At 45.9% G+C, this 20,542-nt stretch overlaps 1 protein-coding gene across 1 annotated transcript in view; it reads right to left on the bottom strand.

Moving 5' to 3' along the window:
- The window catches only part of LOC138452855 (uncharacterized), a 1,928,742-nt gene that overhangs the window by 705,894 nt on the left and 1,202,306 nt on the right, over window positions 1–20,542 (bottom strand). The window contains exons 54-55 of the mRNA XM_069605205.1: window positions 10,132–10,218; window positions 8,958–9,065 (exon numbers count right to left, since the gene is read on the bottom strand). Coding sequence (XP_069461306.1) covers window positions 8,958–9,065; window positions 10,132–10,218 — 195 coding nt within the window. The remainder of the gene's footprint in view (window positions 1–8,957; window positions 9,066–10,131; window positions 10,219–20,542) is intronic.

Genomic DNA, 20,542 nt, shown 5'->3' with positions numbered 1-20,542 from the left:
GATTACCACACTGAGCTATGGCACTGCTGTAGAAAGACAGAACATATCTGAAATAAACAGATTACAAGGCGCCCATCACAGGTCTAATAATATGGCATTGCCCTTCTGAGGACTTTCTTCTGATACTTTCTTGTAAAACCTCTCATGGGTGCCTTGTGAACTTTCCCATGGGGCTTATACATTATTAATAACATTAATATCAATATTATTGTTATCATTTACTTATGAAAATGTGTCTCTGAAAAAAGGCCGGGAAAGTGTTATGGCCCATTCCCGCAAATGCACTGCAAGGGTTGCAACGGCATAGACAAAGGGCCCGATTCATGGAAAAGTGCGCATCATACCTGCATAGGCTGCGCGCCGAGAACGACACTGTGCGAGCCTGCACGCAAAATAAAAAATGCACGCCCCGTGTATTCATGGAATTTGTTGCGGAAAGTAACCGTATACTCAAGTCGCGGCTGGAATGCCCCCGACACACCCCCACGCAAATCCCAAACAGCCAGAAACAGCTACATTTGCATGCTCCCCAGAAACACATACATGCACCCTGTAAACTGTGAGGGGTCTCACGCAAGCAGGCCTGAACCTCAGGGACCCTGCGCAGCACCCTGACAACAACATGCGTATGGTTTATCATAACTTAGTTATCACTCAGGAAAAGCTGTGTGCACTACGCTGCGTATGTGAACCCCTAACTACGATCAGGACCCTGTCTGCATGCACGCCCCCTTAAATCCAACATGCAAACTCACCTCCAAAGTAGCGATTCCTCCGCGCAAGTCTGTACGCCTGCCTCTAGGTGGCTGAGATTTTGAGGGCACTGCTTGGGCCTTTCACAGGCAGGAGATTGATGGACTGCCTGCGGTCCGTCTCCTGTAATACCCACTTTCTGGCTTGTTCTTTCCCATTTTGCGTGTTCCACCCCCTATTCCGGCCTCTACGCAGAGCTGTGCCGAGCCTGCCCGACCTCCATGCAAGTCCTGGAAAAGTCCCACGCAGTCGGTTTCATGAATCAACGAGCAGTGTTTTGCACGCAGTTTGACGTGCAAGTTCCTGGTTTTATGAGCAAATAATTCCATGAATCGGGCCCAAAGTCAGCTGCGCCGCATACGTTTGCATCCTCCCAATGCTCCTAATTTTCAGTTGCGGTTGGGTGGAGCTTGAGTCAGCGCAAGCAACGAGGATGAACCGTCAGTAAAGTGACGGTCTTCGTCGTTGTGGGAGCTGCAGGGAAGCAGTGCTTTATGTGTGTGATGTGGCGCGTCGCTATGGAGTCACATTAAACGATTATTGCAGTTCCGTAGTGAAACTGTAGTTTATTGTGATTTGTGTGATTATCAGAAATGTTAACATAAAATAGCCCGGAAAATAACGCCTTCTTTATGCTTACATTGCAAAATAAAAATGAAACGCACATTTATTGTAAGTCTGTTTCATGTTACCATTGCAAATAATCTCCCCTAAATGAAACGAAACTATAGTCCGACTATAAGTGTACATTAACTATTTGTTGATGGGATATTGCTCCCACCCATTCAGGATGGAGAAGTGTGCGAATGCACACTGTCCTTGCCCCCGGTGCTTCATTCCAACTCCAGTGCTCTACCCAAACAAAGAGGGACACTATTCAGGTATATATGAGGCCTCGCTGGGGGTTGTCTCCAGATCGTCACAGCAGGGGTGGCAAGTGACTGCACAGCCTCACTAGAATGGCCAACTTTACAAAATGGTTTCCCAAGACACTGTAGACGGTTCCATGTAATAATGTCGCCACAAAAATCTCGCCATGCAAAAATATCACTGAAAAATTGCCGTTTTTTCTGGCGACATTATTGCATGGAACTTGCGGGGGACACACCCGCAACCCCCAAACTTTATTTTTAAAAAAATTTAAAAAAAATTGCCCCTGTCCCCATATATATGGTCACCCAAATAATATCGCCACAACATTTTCCCGGCGATATTATTTACGATGACCATATATATGGGGATATTATTACCTGATACCCTGTAGACATGGTAGCGCATCAGAATATCAGCAAGACCCAGCAACCTGCCGGGGAGGTGCTGTTGGGAGTCGTGAGGACAGACCGATAGAGAGAAGTGTAGGGGAGAGTGCGGCATCGAGCGGAACCATTATTAGAGGTGATCACCCACCGCGGGAAGACAACAAGTGAGGAGGGCCTTAGGCACGACCTATAAGACGGGAATGAAGTGGTGCTCCTCTTTCTTTCTGTGCACCTGAGGCTCATCAGCATGGTGGGTGGTGGCCCTGTTGACTGTGTACCCGCCTTGATGTTTCGTGATGGGACAGGTGTGGATAGCGCCAGAATGGGAGAGGTGGGTTTGGCACATTGCATTGAATTTTTACTGGTCTTAAACATTTGGAGACACTGGTAGAGAGATTTTCCTCCTAGTCGGGGACAGAGACACAGCACTGTGCGGTGAAGCTGTCATGGCTGGTGCTCACCAAACAGTATTTAACTGGTAGGTGTCCAGGGCCAGGGAGAAGCACCATTCTCTGGGCGTGGGGGACATAGAACCACTACCCCACATAAGTATGGGATGGGATTGTCAAGTGGCATGTTGTGTATATCATGATGCATTCACTACTGTTGCATTTTGTAAAGAAATGCGGCCAAATGCCTTCCAAAATGATTCATGTGTCATATCTCTCTCGTTGGCCTTGCCGCCTGTGACGCCCAGCAGCGTGCAGAGCACATGGTTCCATACGGTGTCATTCGCGCCTCTTCGCATCAACCTTTTTGGTAACATTGGTAGCAGATGGCCTTTTAGCCCCAAAAAATAACAAAACTATAGGATTATTGTACATGAAGGATATTCAACTATTACAGCTCTACCCATGCCCTGTGGGGCAAAATACATGCAGACCTATTTTTGTATATGCGTTGACACCAACAGAAGTGACTTCACAGAAAAGGGCATTGGGCATCATCAGTCTTTGATACATAGAGTTACCATGGGAAGTGACATTACAAGTTGAGTAAGCGGAGGAGCAAATAACGTTGCGTTGTGAGATGCATGCATGTCACCATTATTATATATGGAGCAACTCTATGGTCATTAAACCACGAATGAGGCACTTATTTTATAATACCAATACATAATAACAAAAGCTATGGCCTGAATCACTTACGGGGTGCTCCATATAGCACACAGTGAGCTTAATGACGTGCCCAGGATCACACACTTTGGTTAAATGATGAAACTGGCATGTGTGCAATTTAAGCAATTGATCACATATCCTCCCAGATTTAGTTGATATAAAAATGTGTTATGGTTTTGGTTTGCATTTCATGTCCTTAAATAATACGTTGTTTAAAAAGCTTTTTACTGAAGTTTAACAAAGAGAAGGGAAAAAAAACAATGTACAAAGTCTAAACACACAGTACATTGGCTAGTTGACCAGAATAGTAGATAAATTCATCCATAGGAATCTATTGTAAACGCTGCCTGCCATGCGTGCATGGCAGGCAACGTTTAGTCATTTTGCGTGGTGGAGTGCAAAAGGGTGGCATACTAGCATGTAAGCCAACTTTTTAAACTCCCCTTTTGCACTGTTCCAAGCAAATGAGGAAAATTACACAGCGGAGACCAGATTAGGAAAAGTGTAAATGTAACAGGCTGTCGGCGTGTATTTACAGGGAACTCGAAAATTCGATGATTGGGCCTCATTAGGAGTTTGGGGGTAGCCGGCTACTGCCAAACTCGCCTCTGGGACAGGCAGCCGCGAATGGGCGATTACCGGGCCATTACGAGTGTTACGGCCCAGTAATTGGCCATTTGCGGATGCCGGTAATGCTGCACTCCCCATCCCCATTCTGCCATATAGGGCTGAATGGGGATGGGGCGCATGGATGCACCGGCACCGTTAATAACGGCACCGGTGCATCCGCGGGTTTTGCAAAACTCGTAATTCGGCCGTACAGTGTGAACGGTGCCAGTGCCTTACCAGCACCGTTCACACTGTACCACCAAACTTATAATGAGGCCCATTGTGTTGTTGCTGCATGCCTTGGTGAACTTTTCTCCACTTTTTGCGGATTGCACGCTTTTCAGATGCAAGTTACATGCTTAGAGGAATGGACCAAGCGCATGTTCAAGCCTTTGTAAATTCCCCAAAAGTTACTACTCAGTTGGTATTCATACAATTGCCGCGAGTGTGCTTGGCCACTCTTCTGACTGTCTTTTGAACACCCACTCGGGGAATTACTTATGCGTTATTTACACAAGACTAAAAGAGGCCACTCACACAAACAGTACTGTATGTGCATACATTTCGAAACGATTTTCTTTTGTGAATCATGCATACATTACTCATTTTTACAGGCGCATTCATTTCCACTGTTGCCTGAGCGGAAGGGCGGAACCTTGCGCCCCGGATCTTACAGACCACGCAGCAGAGAGCAGAGCTAACAATCAGAGAACGAAGTGGCTTTCATGAGCGCTCTCAAGTAATAGGAGAATTTCCCGGGGAAATACAGTGTGCTACTGTGGGACCAGGAATGTCCGAGACGAGGCATGTGGTGTGCTTGTGTTGTGTTGTTGTGAACTGCTGCAAGACAAATAAAGTACAAATAACCATATCCAAGGGATAGCGTGCATTGCTTTCATTTATTGTTGCAGCTGTTTCAGTTTTAAGCATTTCAGGTTTCTTCTACAGTTAATCGGGCAATTTTTGCATGCATGTATATTTCGATTGATTTCACCCCCAAGAATAGGATTATGACTGGCATAAGGTACCTCGTAATGTGGCGGCCCGGAATGAACGGTGCCGGCCCCTTACCGGCACCGTTCATTCCGCGCCCGCCTATGTTGTAATGAGGCCCAGTGGGTCTGGAGGCACTAAAGTTAGCTTTGGGAAGTTAGTATTGCACCTTGCCCAGGTCGGACACCGAGGCCGGCCCAAGGCCGCCTGCACCGTAGGAGCCTTCCTAGGGTTTGCATTTGATTTATTAACATGCAATTCTTTGCAACCTTTGGAACCACTGACACATGCCTCAGCCAACGGGCAGGTTACCAAGTGTGCGATTTCCTCTTGCGAATGTTAATTCCCAGTGGGACCTGGTCTGCGCATATGGCCATTTCTGGCAAGCATATGTGGCGTATAAACAGCCATGTTCGCTTGAGATACAGTGTGCTAAGGTGCGGTCCAGAGAGGGATGAAATATGTTTTGCGCTGTGAAATTAAATAAAATATATCATGCTGCTTTATGAAGCAGACTAATTCTTAGGTCGCATCCATTGATAACAAACCATTATTCATACTATAGACAGAAAAAAACTAAAGAAGTCTTGTTGGTGGAATGAAAACAAGTGGCCAAATGTATAGCTAAAATCAAAATAAATCAGGCTAATTGAAGGTTGCCATGGTTACAACAAATGTATCAAGTCAATCACATCACCTGATGGTCAAGCAGAAGATGGTACTCTTAACTCCTCACCCGACAGGTCGCCCTGATGCCAGTGTGACCTCCTGCAACCTCCACTTTGGACAGTGCTGGGTGTGTGAGTCTTAAGAATGCAGCCAGGAAGCTCTACAAAAACCCACAGCAGCCTCTCACCCGCAACTCGCGGCAATATGTTAGCCATGTCCAGTTAAGTGGAGTGTGATATTCTTGATACCTACCAACTTGACATACGTAACAGCGTACCCCTCAATAAGATGTCAGAAAAAGCACTTCATGGTTTGTACTAACAGTCCCCCTGCCAAACTACTTTCTATTCTAGGGCAGATGGGCAGTAAAACGAGCTGCTAAAAAGACAGAAGGGGCATCGAAACGGCCTCAGCGTCCGGTTTGCCTGTCTGACCCATACCAAATCAAACCGAAAATGAGCTCCCTTGGTTCTACAGGCTGAGGTTCTCACGCGGGAAATTCAAAGTCGATCGACCTCATTACAAGTCCGTAGATAACACAAAAAACTGTGACAACAGTGTTTTTCAGCCCGTCTGATTATGGGTTTGCAAGCCAATACGTTGGCAAAGCACCTGCAACTGCCCACTGGATTTACGTGGATTCAATTGTATCATTGCCACCAGCAGTAACACCTCCATTCGTCAGAATGGGGACTAACAAAAAATCTCATAATTAGGCACAGCATCCACTGTTACTAATAGCGGTATCTGTCAATCCGTTTCTAGAAATTACCACCACTAACACCTCCAAACTCGTGATGGGTTCCTAGATCTTTTATCATAATGCAGTCACTCCCCAGGAAGGAAACACAATAGCAGGAAACCTCTTGTACCTGGGGAAGCTCCAGGCCCACATCCAGAAAGTGTGCTAGGATCTGTGTCCATACATGATGTAAACTCAATAATTCAGAAGAAGGATGCATTCTCCACTCAACAGACACATAATGCAGGATCAAATTAACTGTTTTGGTCAGAATAAATGTCAGGCACGTAAATAATGGCCCAATTTAAATGAGCAATATGTACCAAGGATATGGGGGGGGGGGGTTTACCAGCTGGCAACGGCCCTTCTGTCCAAGCCCTGAGAGAAGCAAAGGCCTTAAAGTGGGTCCTAGCCCGTAACCAGTCAGTAAATAGACCCTTTGCTGTACATATAGCTATTGGCGCCACAGCTTGTGAGCCAGCAAACTAATGGCCTTTTTTAAGGAGATATGGCTTTGCACAGATTTTCTTTTTGTATACCTCATTTATCATGCGCCTGTACACGTGTGTGTCTCAAGGCGCAACAAGCCAAGGGGGGGGGGGGTGAGGGTGGAACGATCCTACTAGGCCTTTTACATTCAGACTGTGCAAGTGCAGGTTATTATAACGTGCTTGGTTTCAAGCGTGGATCCGGGATTCAAACCTGTCTTGCTCAGCGTGGACTTGTTTCCAAGACCTGCACGTTGCATTTGGAAAAATACCTATAAAGATGGCCACCATGAAAATAGAAACAAATTACAGTTTCAATGTTCATAAAAGTGGTGACGCTATGAGATATATAATGACAAGGTAAGTGTGGGCAAGCGGGTGAATGGAACCGGGAGATAGTTGCTGGTGGGTCGGGTGAGTGGGACATGTGTGGGGATGGGAGGGCAGTGGGAGACAGTGCCGACCAGAGTGAGGCCAAACAATAATGATGGTGTGATGGAGAGGTGCTGATGACCTACCCTATAGTAAAGCTTGCATTTCTGGCCACCTGGTTGGCTGGCGCCTCTCCCCCTGGGTGAAAATGAACATAATTCTAACATTCCCTCTGCCCTCATCCTTCTCGATCTCTCTTCTACCTTCGACACGGTCAACCATACCATCCTGATTAACCGTCTCCGTGATAACCTGGGTATCACTGATCAGGCTCTGGCTTGGCTCACCTCTTTCCTCTGATCGACCCTCCCAGGTCCAACTTGGGTCCTTCCTATCATCTATCTTCTTCTCTACCTGTGGTGTTCCCCAGGGGTCTAACCTCTCGCTCTGGCTTTTCAACCAATACCTGGCAACTCTCGCCCATTGCATTGCCATTTTCTGCTGAAATTTCAGTACTACGCTGACAACACTCAACTCATTTTCAGGCTGCCCTCGGCCACTTCCCCTCCCTCTCTCATCTCTGATTGCCTAACTGCCATTCAAGATTGGTGTGCCGCCAACGATCTTTGTCTGAATGCCAGCAAGACGGAGATCATCCTCATCGGCACACCTTCACCATCCTTTCCCCTCACTCTCTGACCGGCCTCGCTTGGCCCTCCTCTTACCCCCACCTGCGAGGCTAAGAACCTCAGAGTCATCTTTGACTGGACACGTTCCTTCTCCGCCCACATATCTGATGTCTCTAAAAAGTCAAACTTCCTACTGCACCTCCTCAGGAGGTACTCTGTCTTTCCTCTCCTTCCCCCAGAAGCTCATGGTCTCCCATGCTCTGGTTCTCTCAAGGTTGGACTATTATAACAGCTTCTTTCTAAATCTACCTGCCACTACTCTCCGCCCTCTGCAACTAATCCAGAACAGGACTGCAAGACTTGCCCTTGACCTCAAGCCCTGGGATCGTATCTCTCCAGCTCTGAAATCTCTCCATTGGCTCCCAGTGGATGCAAGGATTCAATTCAAAACCCTCTGCATTGTCCACAAGGCTTTCTGGGGCCTGGGTCCAAAATACCTTCAGCTATCCCTCCGCAAATACCTCCCCTCTTGAGAGATTTGCTCCTACCTCTAACTTCCTCAGGGTCAGTTGTTTTTCAAAGAAACGGGCTGGGGGTAGATCTCTGTCTTTGGGTGGGGCCTCCCTCAGGAACAGCCTCCCTGCCACTCTAAAACTTTAGGAGAAACATCTCGGTTCCGGAAGCCCCTCAAGACCTTCCTTTTTTCTTCTGCCTTCTCTCCCCCTCTCCCCTGCTGATCTGTTCTCTCTTGGCACCGTGCACCTGGCCACCCTCTGTCTTTTGGGCCCAGGAACCTGCTCATCCTGCCACCCTCCCGCACTGCCTCCGGGCCACCCCTTGCACTGGGGTCTGTATCTGTACCCATACAGCCCCCACCCTTTTCTTCCTGCACTTATCAGACCTACTCTGCTGCCTCAAACCCAGCACTTGCCAATTGCTGGCTGCACTACCACTGTTTGTTGCCTTTATTATGTATTTATTTATTATTATTTATCTGTTTCTCCTTTGCTTCGCACTTTTCACTTCTCCCCCTTCCATGCACTTTTCCACTCCCCCTCTCCCATGCACTTGCTCGTTCTCAATGTCACTGGGCCTAGTAAGATTTTTGTTTTGTTCTCTCCTGTTCCCCTCCCTTGCCTTGTAGCGCTCTGCAACACTTGTGTACGAGCGCAATAGTAATAAAATATCAATATAAATATTAATAAACATGAACTGCGTTTCTTAGCACAGACATATTTGCCAGAAGTTAGACCTTTATCTGCCATTTTATCTTCATATTTTACAGGAAGATTCAAAATGTTGTGCCCTTCCAAGCCTATACTTACAGCTTTGGTGACCGTAGCGGGAGAAGCAAGGTGTAGATCTGTGGTCTCAAAGAGGAGTTTGATGCTTTCCGTGAACTCCAGATGGTCTCCATTATGGAGCTGCAACACCTGTGGAACAAGGCAAAGGAAAGACTTGGTGACTGGTACGTGCTGATTGCTAAACATGAAAGCATGGTAGAACACAGACATGCTGATGCATCACAACTTAATCAGCAAGTATGGTTTTCTAGACTATCAGAAGATAAACACATTGGGCCTCATTACGACCCTGGCGGCCGCGATATGAACGGTGCTGGTAAGGTACCGGCACCGTTCATACCGGGCCGCCACATTACGAGTTTGCTCGCGGGTGGCGGTATGCACGTCTGGTCTGGCCAGACGTGCATACCGGCACCCGCGAGCATCCTCCCCATTCCCATTCAGCCCTATGGGGGCTCAAATGGGAACAGGGACGTACCGGGTCCGGGTCCCGAAAATGGGAATTACCGGGCCCGCAAAAGTCGGAATGGCCCGGTAATTCCCTTTTTTCGGGACCCGGACACGAGTGTGGAGGTAGCCATGCCGGTAATGACAGCATGGCTACCTTCAAACTCGTAATGAGGCCCATTGTGTGATCTACAACAAAAGTCTGTTAATATTTCTATACATAACATCAGATTTAACTAAGTATGTCAGAAAATATGAGTGAAAAACATTTCAAATAATGGTTGATATTGCTAAAAATATGAAAATATGTAATATTTTCCTCCGTCTATTTCAAATGTGCCAGTATTTCAACTTTTGGGAGTACATTTGATGGGACATCCCAACAGAGGTTAACTGGCTTGACAACCCACAGACTCACAGAAACAATGAAAACACCACTCATTTAATAGAAGTTAAGGTCTCAAACAACATCAGATTTTCAAGCAAACTCCAAGTTCTAAAACCAATCTGTTATTGAACAGAATAGAACCATTTCACTAGTCACAGGACGATTGTCTTGTCAGACAGTGCAGCGCTTTGGCCACCTGTTGCCCTCTTACATGTGTGGGTGAATGAGTACAGCGTGGCAGTGCTCCCTTCTTACAAGGAACGTGATAAAGAGTTCTAGTTATGAAGGAAATCACTGATGATTAAACAATGAATTCTCAGAGACCTCATATCACATTGCACAGGTCTGCATGAACAATACCTTCTCTGGTCCCAGAACACTGTTGAATGTATCCGCCCAGCTGGAGCTCAGTGGCCCATCAAAACAAATCCAGGTATTGCTGTGACTCTAAAAGAAAACATATGTTACCAATCAGCAGCATTTAAGTCAAAGAGAAACACCCACACGTCTACTAAGCACCCTGGGACTCAGACAAAAAGGAAATAAGAACATTGAATTCACACATCAAACCATCACTCTTTTGAGCGTATGTGTTCTTACAGCTCGAAAGGAGTAAGCACCAGCGTGGTCTCTCTGTGGTGGTCAACATATCGCCATTCGGTCTCTAGGACCCAGATTCAGCAGAAGGCACTGCAGCAGCATACTGACTTAGCTACAGCCGTGTGCTGTGCCACTCCCCCGACCCTCCAGTTTTTGGTACAGCAACAGAGAAAAGCAACAGACATTACACATTTTGATATTGGCCCAGAATAAATTGCAAATCAAATGTTGTGGAAAACCAGAAGAAAAACATGTGCCTGTTGCACCCTGCGCACTTCCCCATATTGGGAGGGGTTGGAGGAAAGCAGCAACTCTGCAGTGCACTTTCCGAGTAAATCCCTCTGCGCCGAAATTAAAAGATGGCCCGGAAGGCTGGAATGGCAGGTGAAGCACAGGAAAGGTAGCAGGAGACATTCTTAGCATCTCTACTGTTTACATTCCCAAACCAGGATCCTGTGCAGCAGTGAGGTAGGGGGAAATGAGTGTGTGGGCCTATCATACTTGCTAATAGGGGAGCAGAGAGCAGAAAGCAGGGGAGAGACGAACATACTTTGCTCCTTTGCAGGATGCCTGGGCTAAGAGGTACTTCTTTTTTGGCAAATGCCCTATCCTGCTATTAAGTGGGTAATTTCGAGAAAGCACCTTGCTTCATGGACCAGACTTGAACTGTGAGAGGCTTCATGTTGTATTCTCGTTTTATTGCATAATGGAAAGAGAAGAAAGACTATAAACTGTCTCCTTTCAATTCAATACTAAGATTGATTAGCAGTCTAGTGTTTGTGATCCAGGTTAATGGACATGGTGGCATGCTGTGGACAGGCACAGAAAAAGCCAATGTGTGTGCTTTCTAATTCACGCAAAAGGCCACAGCTCTCTGTACCAATGACTCTACCTCCCTTTGGGTGGTTTTGGTGCCAAAAAAAACACACATACAAACTAGCTTATTCAATGACAAGGTGAAATGCAGTACCAGTTTACAAAAGAAGCACAGTCGCACATGCCATAAGACAGAGCAGTAGATATTGCATAATACAAAGCAGTGAACCAGGTAGTTACAGTTGTATTAGCAATTGTGTATCCAAGAAATTAATCTTACATGCTGCCATAGTCCCTCAACTATTGTACAAATCTGTGCACATATATTGTCTGGGAATCTCTCTACCAGCACGAACACAGCCCAATGACCTGTTCTTGGGTGAATAACTCCTGGGAGAGACTCTACCAAGTCTTTAGCTCACTGTCCCTTTCACAGAGAAGAAATGTCCCCACATATCAGCCTCTGTTCTGCCCAGGGGCAGTCCAGCGCCGAAATGCTAGGCAATTCTCCTCTGAACAAGAGTACCATCAGTAACCCCATACATGTGTTTCAGCCTTGTTGGGCATCATCAGTGAGGTGAAACTGTTGCCTCTCTAAGAACAGTGAGCAAGGGGTGCTGGGCGGTCTGTGTTCGTGCTGGTAGAGAGTTTCCCAGACCGCCCCCTGTTTTGCATACCAAGTAACTTTGGGTCTCACCCTTAGTTACCAGGGGACTCCAGACGTGGACCCCTTGCTCACTGCTCTTAGAGAGACACAGTTTCACCTCGCTGATGATCCCCAACAAGGTTGAAACACGTGTATGGGGTTGCTGTGGTACTCTTGTTCAGAGGAGAATTGCCTAGCATTTCGGTGCTGGACTGCCCCTGGGCAGGACAAAGACTGATATGTGGGGACATTTCTTCTATGTGAAAAGAACGGTGAGATAAAGACTTCGTTGAGACTCTCCCAGGGCCCATCCACCCAAGAACAAGTCAATGGGCTGTGTTGGTGCTGGTAGAGAGTTTCCCAGACCACCCCCTGTTTTGCATGTATTAGATCAGTCTCTTCAAAGAGCTTTGCTGCAGCCACCAAGCTCACACACTTCATAATACAATACCGAGTGTTAGTGCACCAAACACAAACTTGTCACATGACATTACTACCTCATATAGAGAGAGCAATTAGACACAATAGTTAGGAATGTTGATTCTATCACTGTTCTCCCACACAAAGTAACCACTCTTTGTGAAAAAGGGAACCATACTAGGACCCTGACAGGGCAGGGGGTGAGGATTTACCCCCCGCCCCCTTACTTGAAGTATATCTTCTAGGCTGCCACCCACTGTTGTCCCTGAATTTAATTGTAATTATGTGCATTGTATTTGTGCAAATTACTCACTGGAAAGGCTTATTTAGTGCTGGGAGCCCAGGCCTTTAGTTCCAGTCATTCATGCTATGCTGGTTTCTGTGGTGTATGGAATTTATCCCAAAACATGCTGAATCCATTGGTAATACCAGCCTAAGCCCCACACCCACTTCAAATACAAGAAAGGAGACAGCTTCTTTGGAAGTTTGCTTGAATACTGAAATGTAAGAGTCATCGCAAAAGACCTTAAAGTAGGGAGCAGTCGTAAAGTTTTTACTCTTTAGATTTGCACATCTCGCTCTAACCACACAATCACCAATCGCAGGCTTCTGGGCTCTACTGCCAATACATAGACACCATACACGCGGGTCATGTAGCACCTGCCCCATCTTTACTGACACATTCAAGTAAAGCAGAGGGCCCTTAGTAAAGCAGGGCAACCCAAGGAGCTCGAATCTGACCTCTGTCATTAAGTGCTCCCTTTTCCATCATGCGGAGGCACGTCACGGGCAGAGATAAGACATAAGACAAAGAATACTGTCACATTGGCCTGGTATGAGGAACACGGGAGTGAACACACTACTGGCGGAGTATGTAAAAAAAGAACAGAGTAATTCAGACCAAATTCTTTGATCACGTTTCAGAAAAGAAAGCAAAGGCCAAGTGGAAATAATGGATAAAACATTCAGATTTCATGAACATGAGTAGATACAACAAGCATTGGCAAGGCCAACAGTTTTGGATTTTGTGTAGACATTGCAAAGGCATTTGCAAGGCACTGCCACAGTGGCAATAAATGGCCATCAATGGCAGCAGCTGCAAAATGGTGTGAGTTCCTGGACATCTAATAGCAGTGCCTGGAAACCCTCAGATGACTGCTTGGAAAAAACACTGGCAGGCACTTCGAGCACCACGTTTGAAGGGAAGGCATGATATAGACGTCTCAAAGAGATCCCAAAAGGATGATTTTGGGCAGGGAGGGGCAGGAAGTGGGTAGGAATCACCACATGGATTACCATGGCCATGGGCAATCAATGGGTGGGTAAATAACCAAATAACACCTACAAGCTTTGTGTCCGTCCTCATGTGCCATTTCTCCATGTACACTAATGCAATACATTTGTTTTATAGGTGACACTTTAGCACCACCTAATACACAAAACTAACAAGACATGGTCACATATAAACTTGAAAGTGAAGCCAAAATAAAACAGGAAAATTACAGTTGAAAAGCTTATCTATACAACATCGATAATGCAATCCTATTTTCCTTTCCTTTCTTCCTTCTATTCTGTTTGATTCTTCTCTTGAATTCTTTGTTTATATTCAGGATTCTTTTAGATTTGTATCATAGTGTTAATTTAGATGATTGATGATGTTTATCACTTCTGTTTGATATGCATTGGAAATAAACATTAAAAAAAAAAGATAATGCAATATAATTAACTGAATAATAATGAACCATGGGAGCTATGACGAAAAACTGAAAAGACATAAAACAACGAAAAGAAATAAAAAAAAAAACAGAAGCAGCGAGAGGAGTTAATTCTTCCCACCTATTTTTTCACAACTATTTCTTTCCCTGCGCACATGTGGACGCCCCGAGTGTATGAGAAGGACAGGCACGGGGCTAGGGAAAGTAAGGTCAGTGACAGCCCACCCTTTTCCCGGGCTAGATTGTATTATACTTTAGCTCTTCATTTAACCCACAAATGGTTACTCATGGTTTGCTTTTTACTTTCCTCTACAAGGTACAAAAACGAGGTCCTGCCCTCCATAAAACGGCAAATAACTGCACACAAAACTGATGAATGTGCGCATAGCATCATCTCTGACAAGGTAACACACTGAACCACCTCCTATTCACAAACTAATAGGGAGTTGACACATGCCAAGGAACGCAATACAGCAATAAGAGACACACTTCCCATGATTTATTTTGTTTTCCTCCTATTCAAGGACTCATCCAGCGCATTGATGCCATTTAGAGGTGATCGGAGGGACCATCCTATAACCTGGCAAGGCCCTTGTTAGCCCTCATACTGTCCGTAATACCGTGGTTTAGGGGTCACTGGAGTAGTTCCATTAGCCTACACAGCTCTATTAAAAGCACGTTTTCTTTCTTCAGTTCCTACACTTTGTCCCACCTCTTACCCCGTAGCTGCACCCTATTGGCTGCTAAGAAGTTAAGGGAGGGACATGGGGATGGACGGGAGTTGGAAATCCTCTTCCTGTCTTCCCCACGTCAGGAGGACTTTGAGGATATGGTGCAAACAGTAAGGGTTCAAGGAGAGAGTGGGGGGAGGAGCAACTGAAACATGGAATGCATCTGCACGTTGCAGCAGTGTGGGGGGCGGGCTGAGCGCGTGGCTCCCAGGTCTGGCCTCTCAATGCAAAAGGGTTGAGGCTGCAGTGCTGGGCGGAAGGAACTTTAGAGCAGAGGTGTATGGCTTGGGCTTAAACCAGGGCCCAAACCCTGGTGGAGGTTTGGGGACAGAGAAGGCATGATGGAAGCACATGGTGTGTGAGGCTGGGCCATACACATAATGCCTATATCAGGCATACGAGTCACTAACCTGCATTATAAGGCATTACTGGGGCATTTGATGTTGCACTTAGTATATAATGGCATCACCTGGACGTGGGAATCCCATACCTGGCACATGAAGCATTAACCAGTATTGGATGGCATTACAGGGGCATTTGAGGGGCCAATTGGCATATTATGCCAGCACCTGGATGTGTGAGTCTACTCTTACATGTGACTACTATACATGACATATGCGGCAATAACTGAAATTAGATGCCTTTCTGGAAGGTTTTGAAGATGCACTTGGCATATCATGGCAGCACCTGGGCATGTGACATTATAACTCACATATTGTGACTATATCTGGTATATCAGGCATTGACTGACAGAACATGGCATTACTGGGGATTTTTGCAGATACACATAGCATATGATGGTACCACCTGGAAATATGAGGCAGTATTTTACACATCCTGTGTATACCTGTTATATCAGTCATTAACTGGAAACAAATTACATTACTGGGACACTTGAAATTGCGCTTGAAAGATGATGAATCGGTACCTTGCATATGGTCACTATAACAGGTACATGAGGCATAATATGACAGTACTTGAGCATTACAGCCTGCACTTTACTTATGATGGCAGCCCCTGAACATGTGAGACTGTACTGTACACATATGACATAATCAGGCATGCGAGACCTTTACGGGCTGAACAGGGCAGTAATGGGGCATTTGAAAGTATAGTGGCCACACGTGGACATATGACTTTGGTGACTATACTAAGCATATGAGGCATTAACTGGCTTTGCATGGTGATACTTGGCTTGCACTTTGGAATATACTTGTCCTGTGATGGTATCATCAAGACATGTGATGTTGTACCTTACATACATGACTATCAGGATTATGAGGCTTTGACTGCAGAATATAGCAGCAGTTCTTGGGTATTTGAAACTGCATTCAACATATGAGGACATAATCTGAACATGTGAGGTAGTACCTTAAACATGTCAATGTCCAAGGTGTTTTCTATGGTGCACACCTGCCAGTGGTATGATTTGGTGACTACACCTGGCACATGAGGCATGAACTGGCATTAGATGGCTGGATGGTCATCCAGGATCAAAAAGGGAACTAGGCATGCCATGGTGGTATACAAGGTCGAGGCTGTTTCTCTCGCAGGAGTTATTAGGAGATCCCAGCAAACTCCTCCCACAAAAAGTGAGGATGAAAACCAGAACTACAAAAGAAAGGGGATATAGACATAGAATATTTCACTGAGCCTTTGTAACTAAACTCCACAAGCCAGATCAGACCAACCCAACTACTTCCTGCTTCAAGGTAACAATTTAAGGACTTTTCTAAATCTTGACTGATCCATTCCACTTGACCATTGGTTTGTGGTGTTACCCAGAAGATAATTGTGCTTCCATTCCCATTTCCTTACTGAAAAGCCCCCCAAAATGTGGACATGAATTGCGGTCCCCTCTCCCCGAATAAAATTGATTTGGCAGATCATGCAATGTAACCACGCCCTGCAGGAAATTATGCACCAAACGAGCAGTCGTGACCACACTCTTCATGAGGATGTAATGTTCTTCCTTCGTCAGTAAATCTACAACTAACAACATCCATGTGATATCTGTTATCTGTTAGCTGGTAACTTCTTTGACAACATTCAATCTTGAAAGTATCACTAACCTGATTTAACAGCGACTTCCCTTGGAGGATACAAATGCTGCAATGAAAGTACCCCCAGACAGCTCTAGTCCCCCCACACCGGGAACAATACAGAACCAGTGTGGGAAGGAGCAAAACCCTCAGGGAAACCCTCTGGGGAAGAAAACCCTGGACGATGTCGCTCAGAGGTGAAGAGGTCTTCGGTGTAGCTGACAACTGGTAATGGAGATGAACTCTCTGCAGGAGCAGAACAGACAGATATGTATTCAAAAGTGAAGGACAGGCTGAAAGACTCAGGGGAGGTAACAGGCTAGAATTTACTGTAGGATTATGCTGAGGTTACAAAGAACAGTAAGGTGGCCGAGGATACCAGTCTCCAATATTGTAGTCCGAGAACATTAACATAAGCCCTCCCTTATAGAGAAAGAAGGTTAAACTGCAGCCAATGGAAACAAGTAACGCGGGGAACGGGTGTTTGGGAAAACACACTAACTTACTTTGGATGGGAAAGCAGAAAGTGATGACAGCCTGAATGGATGTTGGGAGTGATAACTTGCCGGGGAAAAACCAGACCCGGAATGTGGCTGAGATGAGAAAGGAGAGGAGAGCCTAAATGGAAGAGAGTCAATAGGTAGCAGTTAGGGAGAGCAAGAAATTCACAAGGTCAGCGAGGAATCACCTAGCAGAGAACTTACAGAGCGCCGAAATCAGCAGTAGCGACGCGGCGGGTAGCAGAACTTCCTTCACTATATGTGATCACGTGAACAGCCATCCGTGTCTCTGGGGAGCGTGCAACGTCTATACCGTTGTCTGTAACAACGGCACGGACATCCGCGGTCATCATGGACGTATTGGATCTTATTGCTCCGTGCACACGGCGGCGCTGCCGAAGAGACCAGTGTCGCCACGGTGTAACAGTATGCCCCCTCCTCAAAGGGGGTGAACCTGGCTTCCCAGGATGGAACCGGAAAAATCGCTGCATGAGTCTAGGGGCGTGAACTCCCGAAGCAGGTTCCCATGTTCTCTCAGCAGGAGAGTAGCCTTTCCAGTCTATCAGAAATTGAAGGCGGGAATCAACGATACTGGCCACCTCATATTCTGGGCCGGTGTTTGTCATAACCGGGGGAGGATGTGCCTTATTAGAACGTAGAAAACGATCCTTTACAGACATCTTGATTTGAGAGACATGAAAGACTGGATGTATACGAAACCATGATAAGGGCAAAGTCAGACAAACCGCTGTATTTCCTATTAATTCTCTCACCTTGAAAGGGCCAAAGAATTTCGGAGATAGTTTAGATGGAGTTAAGTGCCTTGGGAGGAACCGTGAGGCTAGCCAAACTGAATCTCCCACCTTTAGTTCCGGCATCACACGGCGATGACGATCAGCAAACCGTTTGGCTCTGTCTTGTGCAGCTTGGAGGGATAAACGAGCGATCTGATGGCCCTTCTGTATGTTTGATATAAGATCATCGACCCCTGAGCAACTGGTGGAGGAAGGAGATACCGTAGGAACAAAGGAAGGGTGATATCCATATGAACAGTGGAAAGGGCTAGTCTTCACCGCAGAATGGATAGAGTTGTTGTAAGCGAATTCCGCTAATGGAAGTAGATCGACCCAATTGTCCTGAGCCGCTGAAACAAAACATCGTAAGTAACACTCTAAAGTTTGGTTGAGGCGTTCAGTCTGTCCGTTGGTCTGGGGGTGGTATCCCGAGCTAAGAGCCCTCTTGATTCTCAATGCGTGACAGACTTCTTTCCAAAAACGAGAGGTATATTGAGGGCCTCGATCCGATACTATGGTGTCTGGTAGACCATGTCGAGAAAACACCTCTGTAATAAACAGCTTGGCCATGTGAGAAGCTCCTGGGATCTTGATTAACGGTGTAAAATGTGCCAGTTTGGTAAAATAGTCAATAGTGACCATAATGGTAGTGTAATTAGAGGAAGAGGGGAGATCCACAATAAAATCTGTGGAAATCACCTGCCAAGGTTTCTCCGGGATAGGCATGCGAGCCAGTAAACCGAATGGTGGGGATCGAGGAGTTTTGGATTGTATACATACGGTGCATGCTGCTACGTAGTCCCTGACATTAGAGCATAAGGTGGGCCACCAGAAATGTCGCTTAATCAAATTAAGAGTAGTTTGATACCCGCGATGCCCGGATGCCCGGGAGTCGTGGCACATCAGAAGGACTTCCTTTTGCAGGGAAGGTGTAGGAACCAGGACCTGTTCTCCATAGAAGAAATACCCTCGATCCTTTGTGAGATGGTGAGCTGCTTCCAGACTCTCACATAATTGCCTGTGTTGAGTTGTGTCTTGATGTAGCCTTTGAAGAAATTCTGTAAGTACCGCGATGAATTGAGCTTTTGGAAACAGTCTTTCCGAATGAAAGTTGTGAATGGGTGTGTCTTTTCGAGACAAGGCGTCTGCTCGTAGATTTTGACATCCCGGTAAGAACGTGAATTCAATCCGGAATGGTAGGAAGAAATGGGCCCACCTTGCTTGTCTGCTATTGGTAGTCTGGTCTTGCTGAAGAACTTTGAGGTTATGATGATCAGTGCGTACCTGGACCGGAAAGGGAGAACCTAGGAGAAGGTGTCTCCATTCTTCAAAAGCTCTCTTTATAGCTAAAAGCTCCTTCTCCAGAACTGAGTAGTTTATTTCCGAAGAATTAAAGGTCTTGGATAAGTAGGCCACTGGTCTTTCCTCCCTTTCTTCTGAACTTTGTAATAGAATGGCCCCTAATGCGTGATGAGAGGCGTCAGTTTCTACTATGAATTGCCGAGACTGATCTGGAGTTGACAGTACGGGAGCCGATGTGAATAATCCTTTCAGGGTTTCAAAGGCTTCTTGGGCTTGCTTGTCCCATGTAAAAACAACTCCCTTCTTTAGTAGTCTGGTGATGGGAAGAATGATCTCTGAGAAATTGGGAATAAATTTCTGATAGAAGTTCGCGAAACCAAGAAAACGTTGTATGTCCTTTATACTCGTCAGAGAAGGCCACTCCAATACCGCAGAGACCTTCTTAGGATCCATGGAGATTCCTTGTGCAGACAGTACAAATCCCAAATAGGTAACACTATCTTGGTGGAAGGCACACTTCTCGGCTTTGCAATATAAGAGGTTGGATTGTAAGCGTTCTAAGACTATGTTGACATGTCGAATATGTTCTTCCTTATTTGATGAAAAGACCAGAATATCGTCCAGATATATGACAACAAAATGGAGGAGGATGTCAGCAAACAAATGATCCATGAAACGCTGGAAAACAGCAGGAGCGTTGACAAGACCGAATGGCATCACTCGATATTCATAATGGCCAAACGGTGTCCGAAAGGCCGTTTTCCATTCGTCTCCCGGAGCTATCCGTATCAAATGGTACGCACCTCTGAGATCCAGTTTTGTGTAGACAGCAGCCCCCTGAACTGCTTCTAGTATATCAGTTATCAACAGCATCGGATATTTATCGGGCACAGTGATCTTATTGAGGCCCCGATAATCGATGCAGGGCCTGAGTTCTTCCGATTCCTTCTTTAAATAAAAAATAATGAGGCTCCTGCCGGGGATTTGGATTCAGCTATGAGTCCATTCTGAATGTTTGCATGTAGATATTCTTTGAGGGCCTTCTTTTCTCGCTGAGATAGTACATACATGCGTCCGAAAGGGAGAGGAGTGTCATGTAATAGGTCTATATGGCAGTCGTCTCTCCGATGGGGTGGTAGCGTTGGATAACTATGGGACAATCGCGTAAAATGTGTGAAGACGATCCACAATACATACATAGGCCA

Source organism: Ambystoma mexicanum, chromosome 4p (assembly GCF_040938575.1).
Source record: "Ambystoma mexicanum isolate Mex_15411 chromosome 4p, UKY_AmexF1_1, whole genome shotgun sequence".
NCBI lineage: Eukaryota > Metazoa > Chordata > Amphibia > Caudata > Ambystomatidae > Ambystoma > Ambystoma mexicanum.
This window is presented reverse-complemented; position numbering and strand designations above follow the sequence as displayed.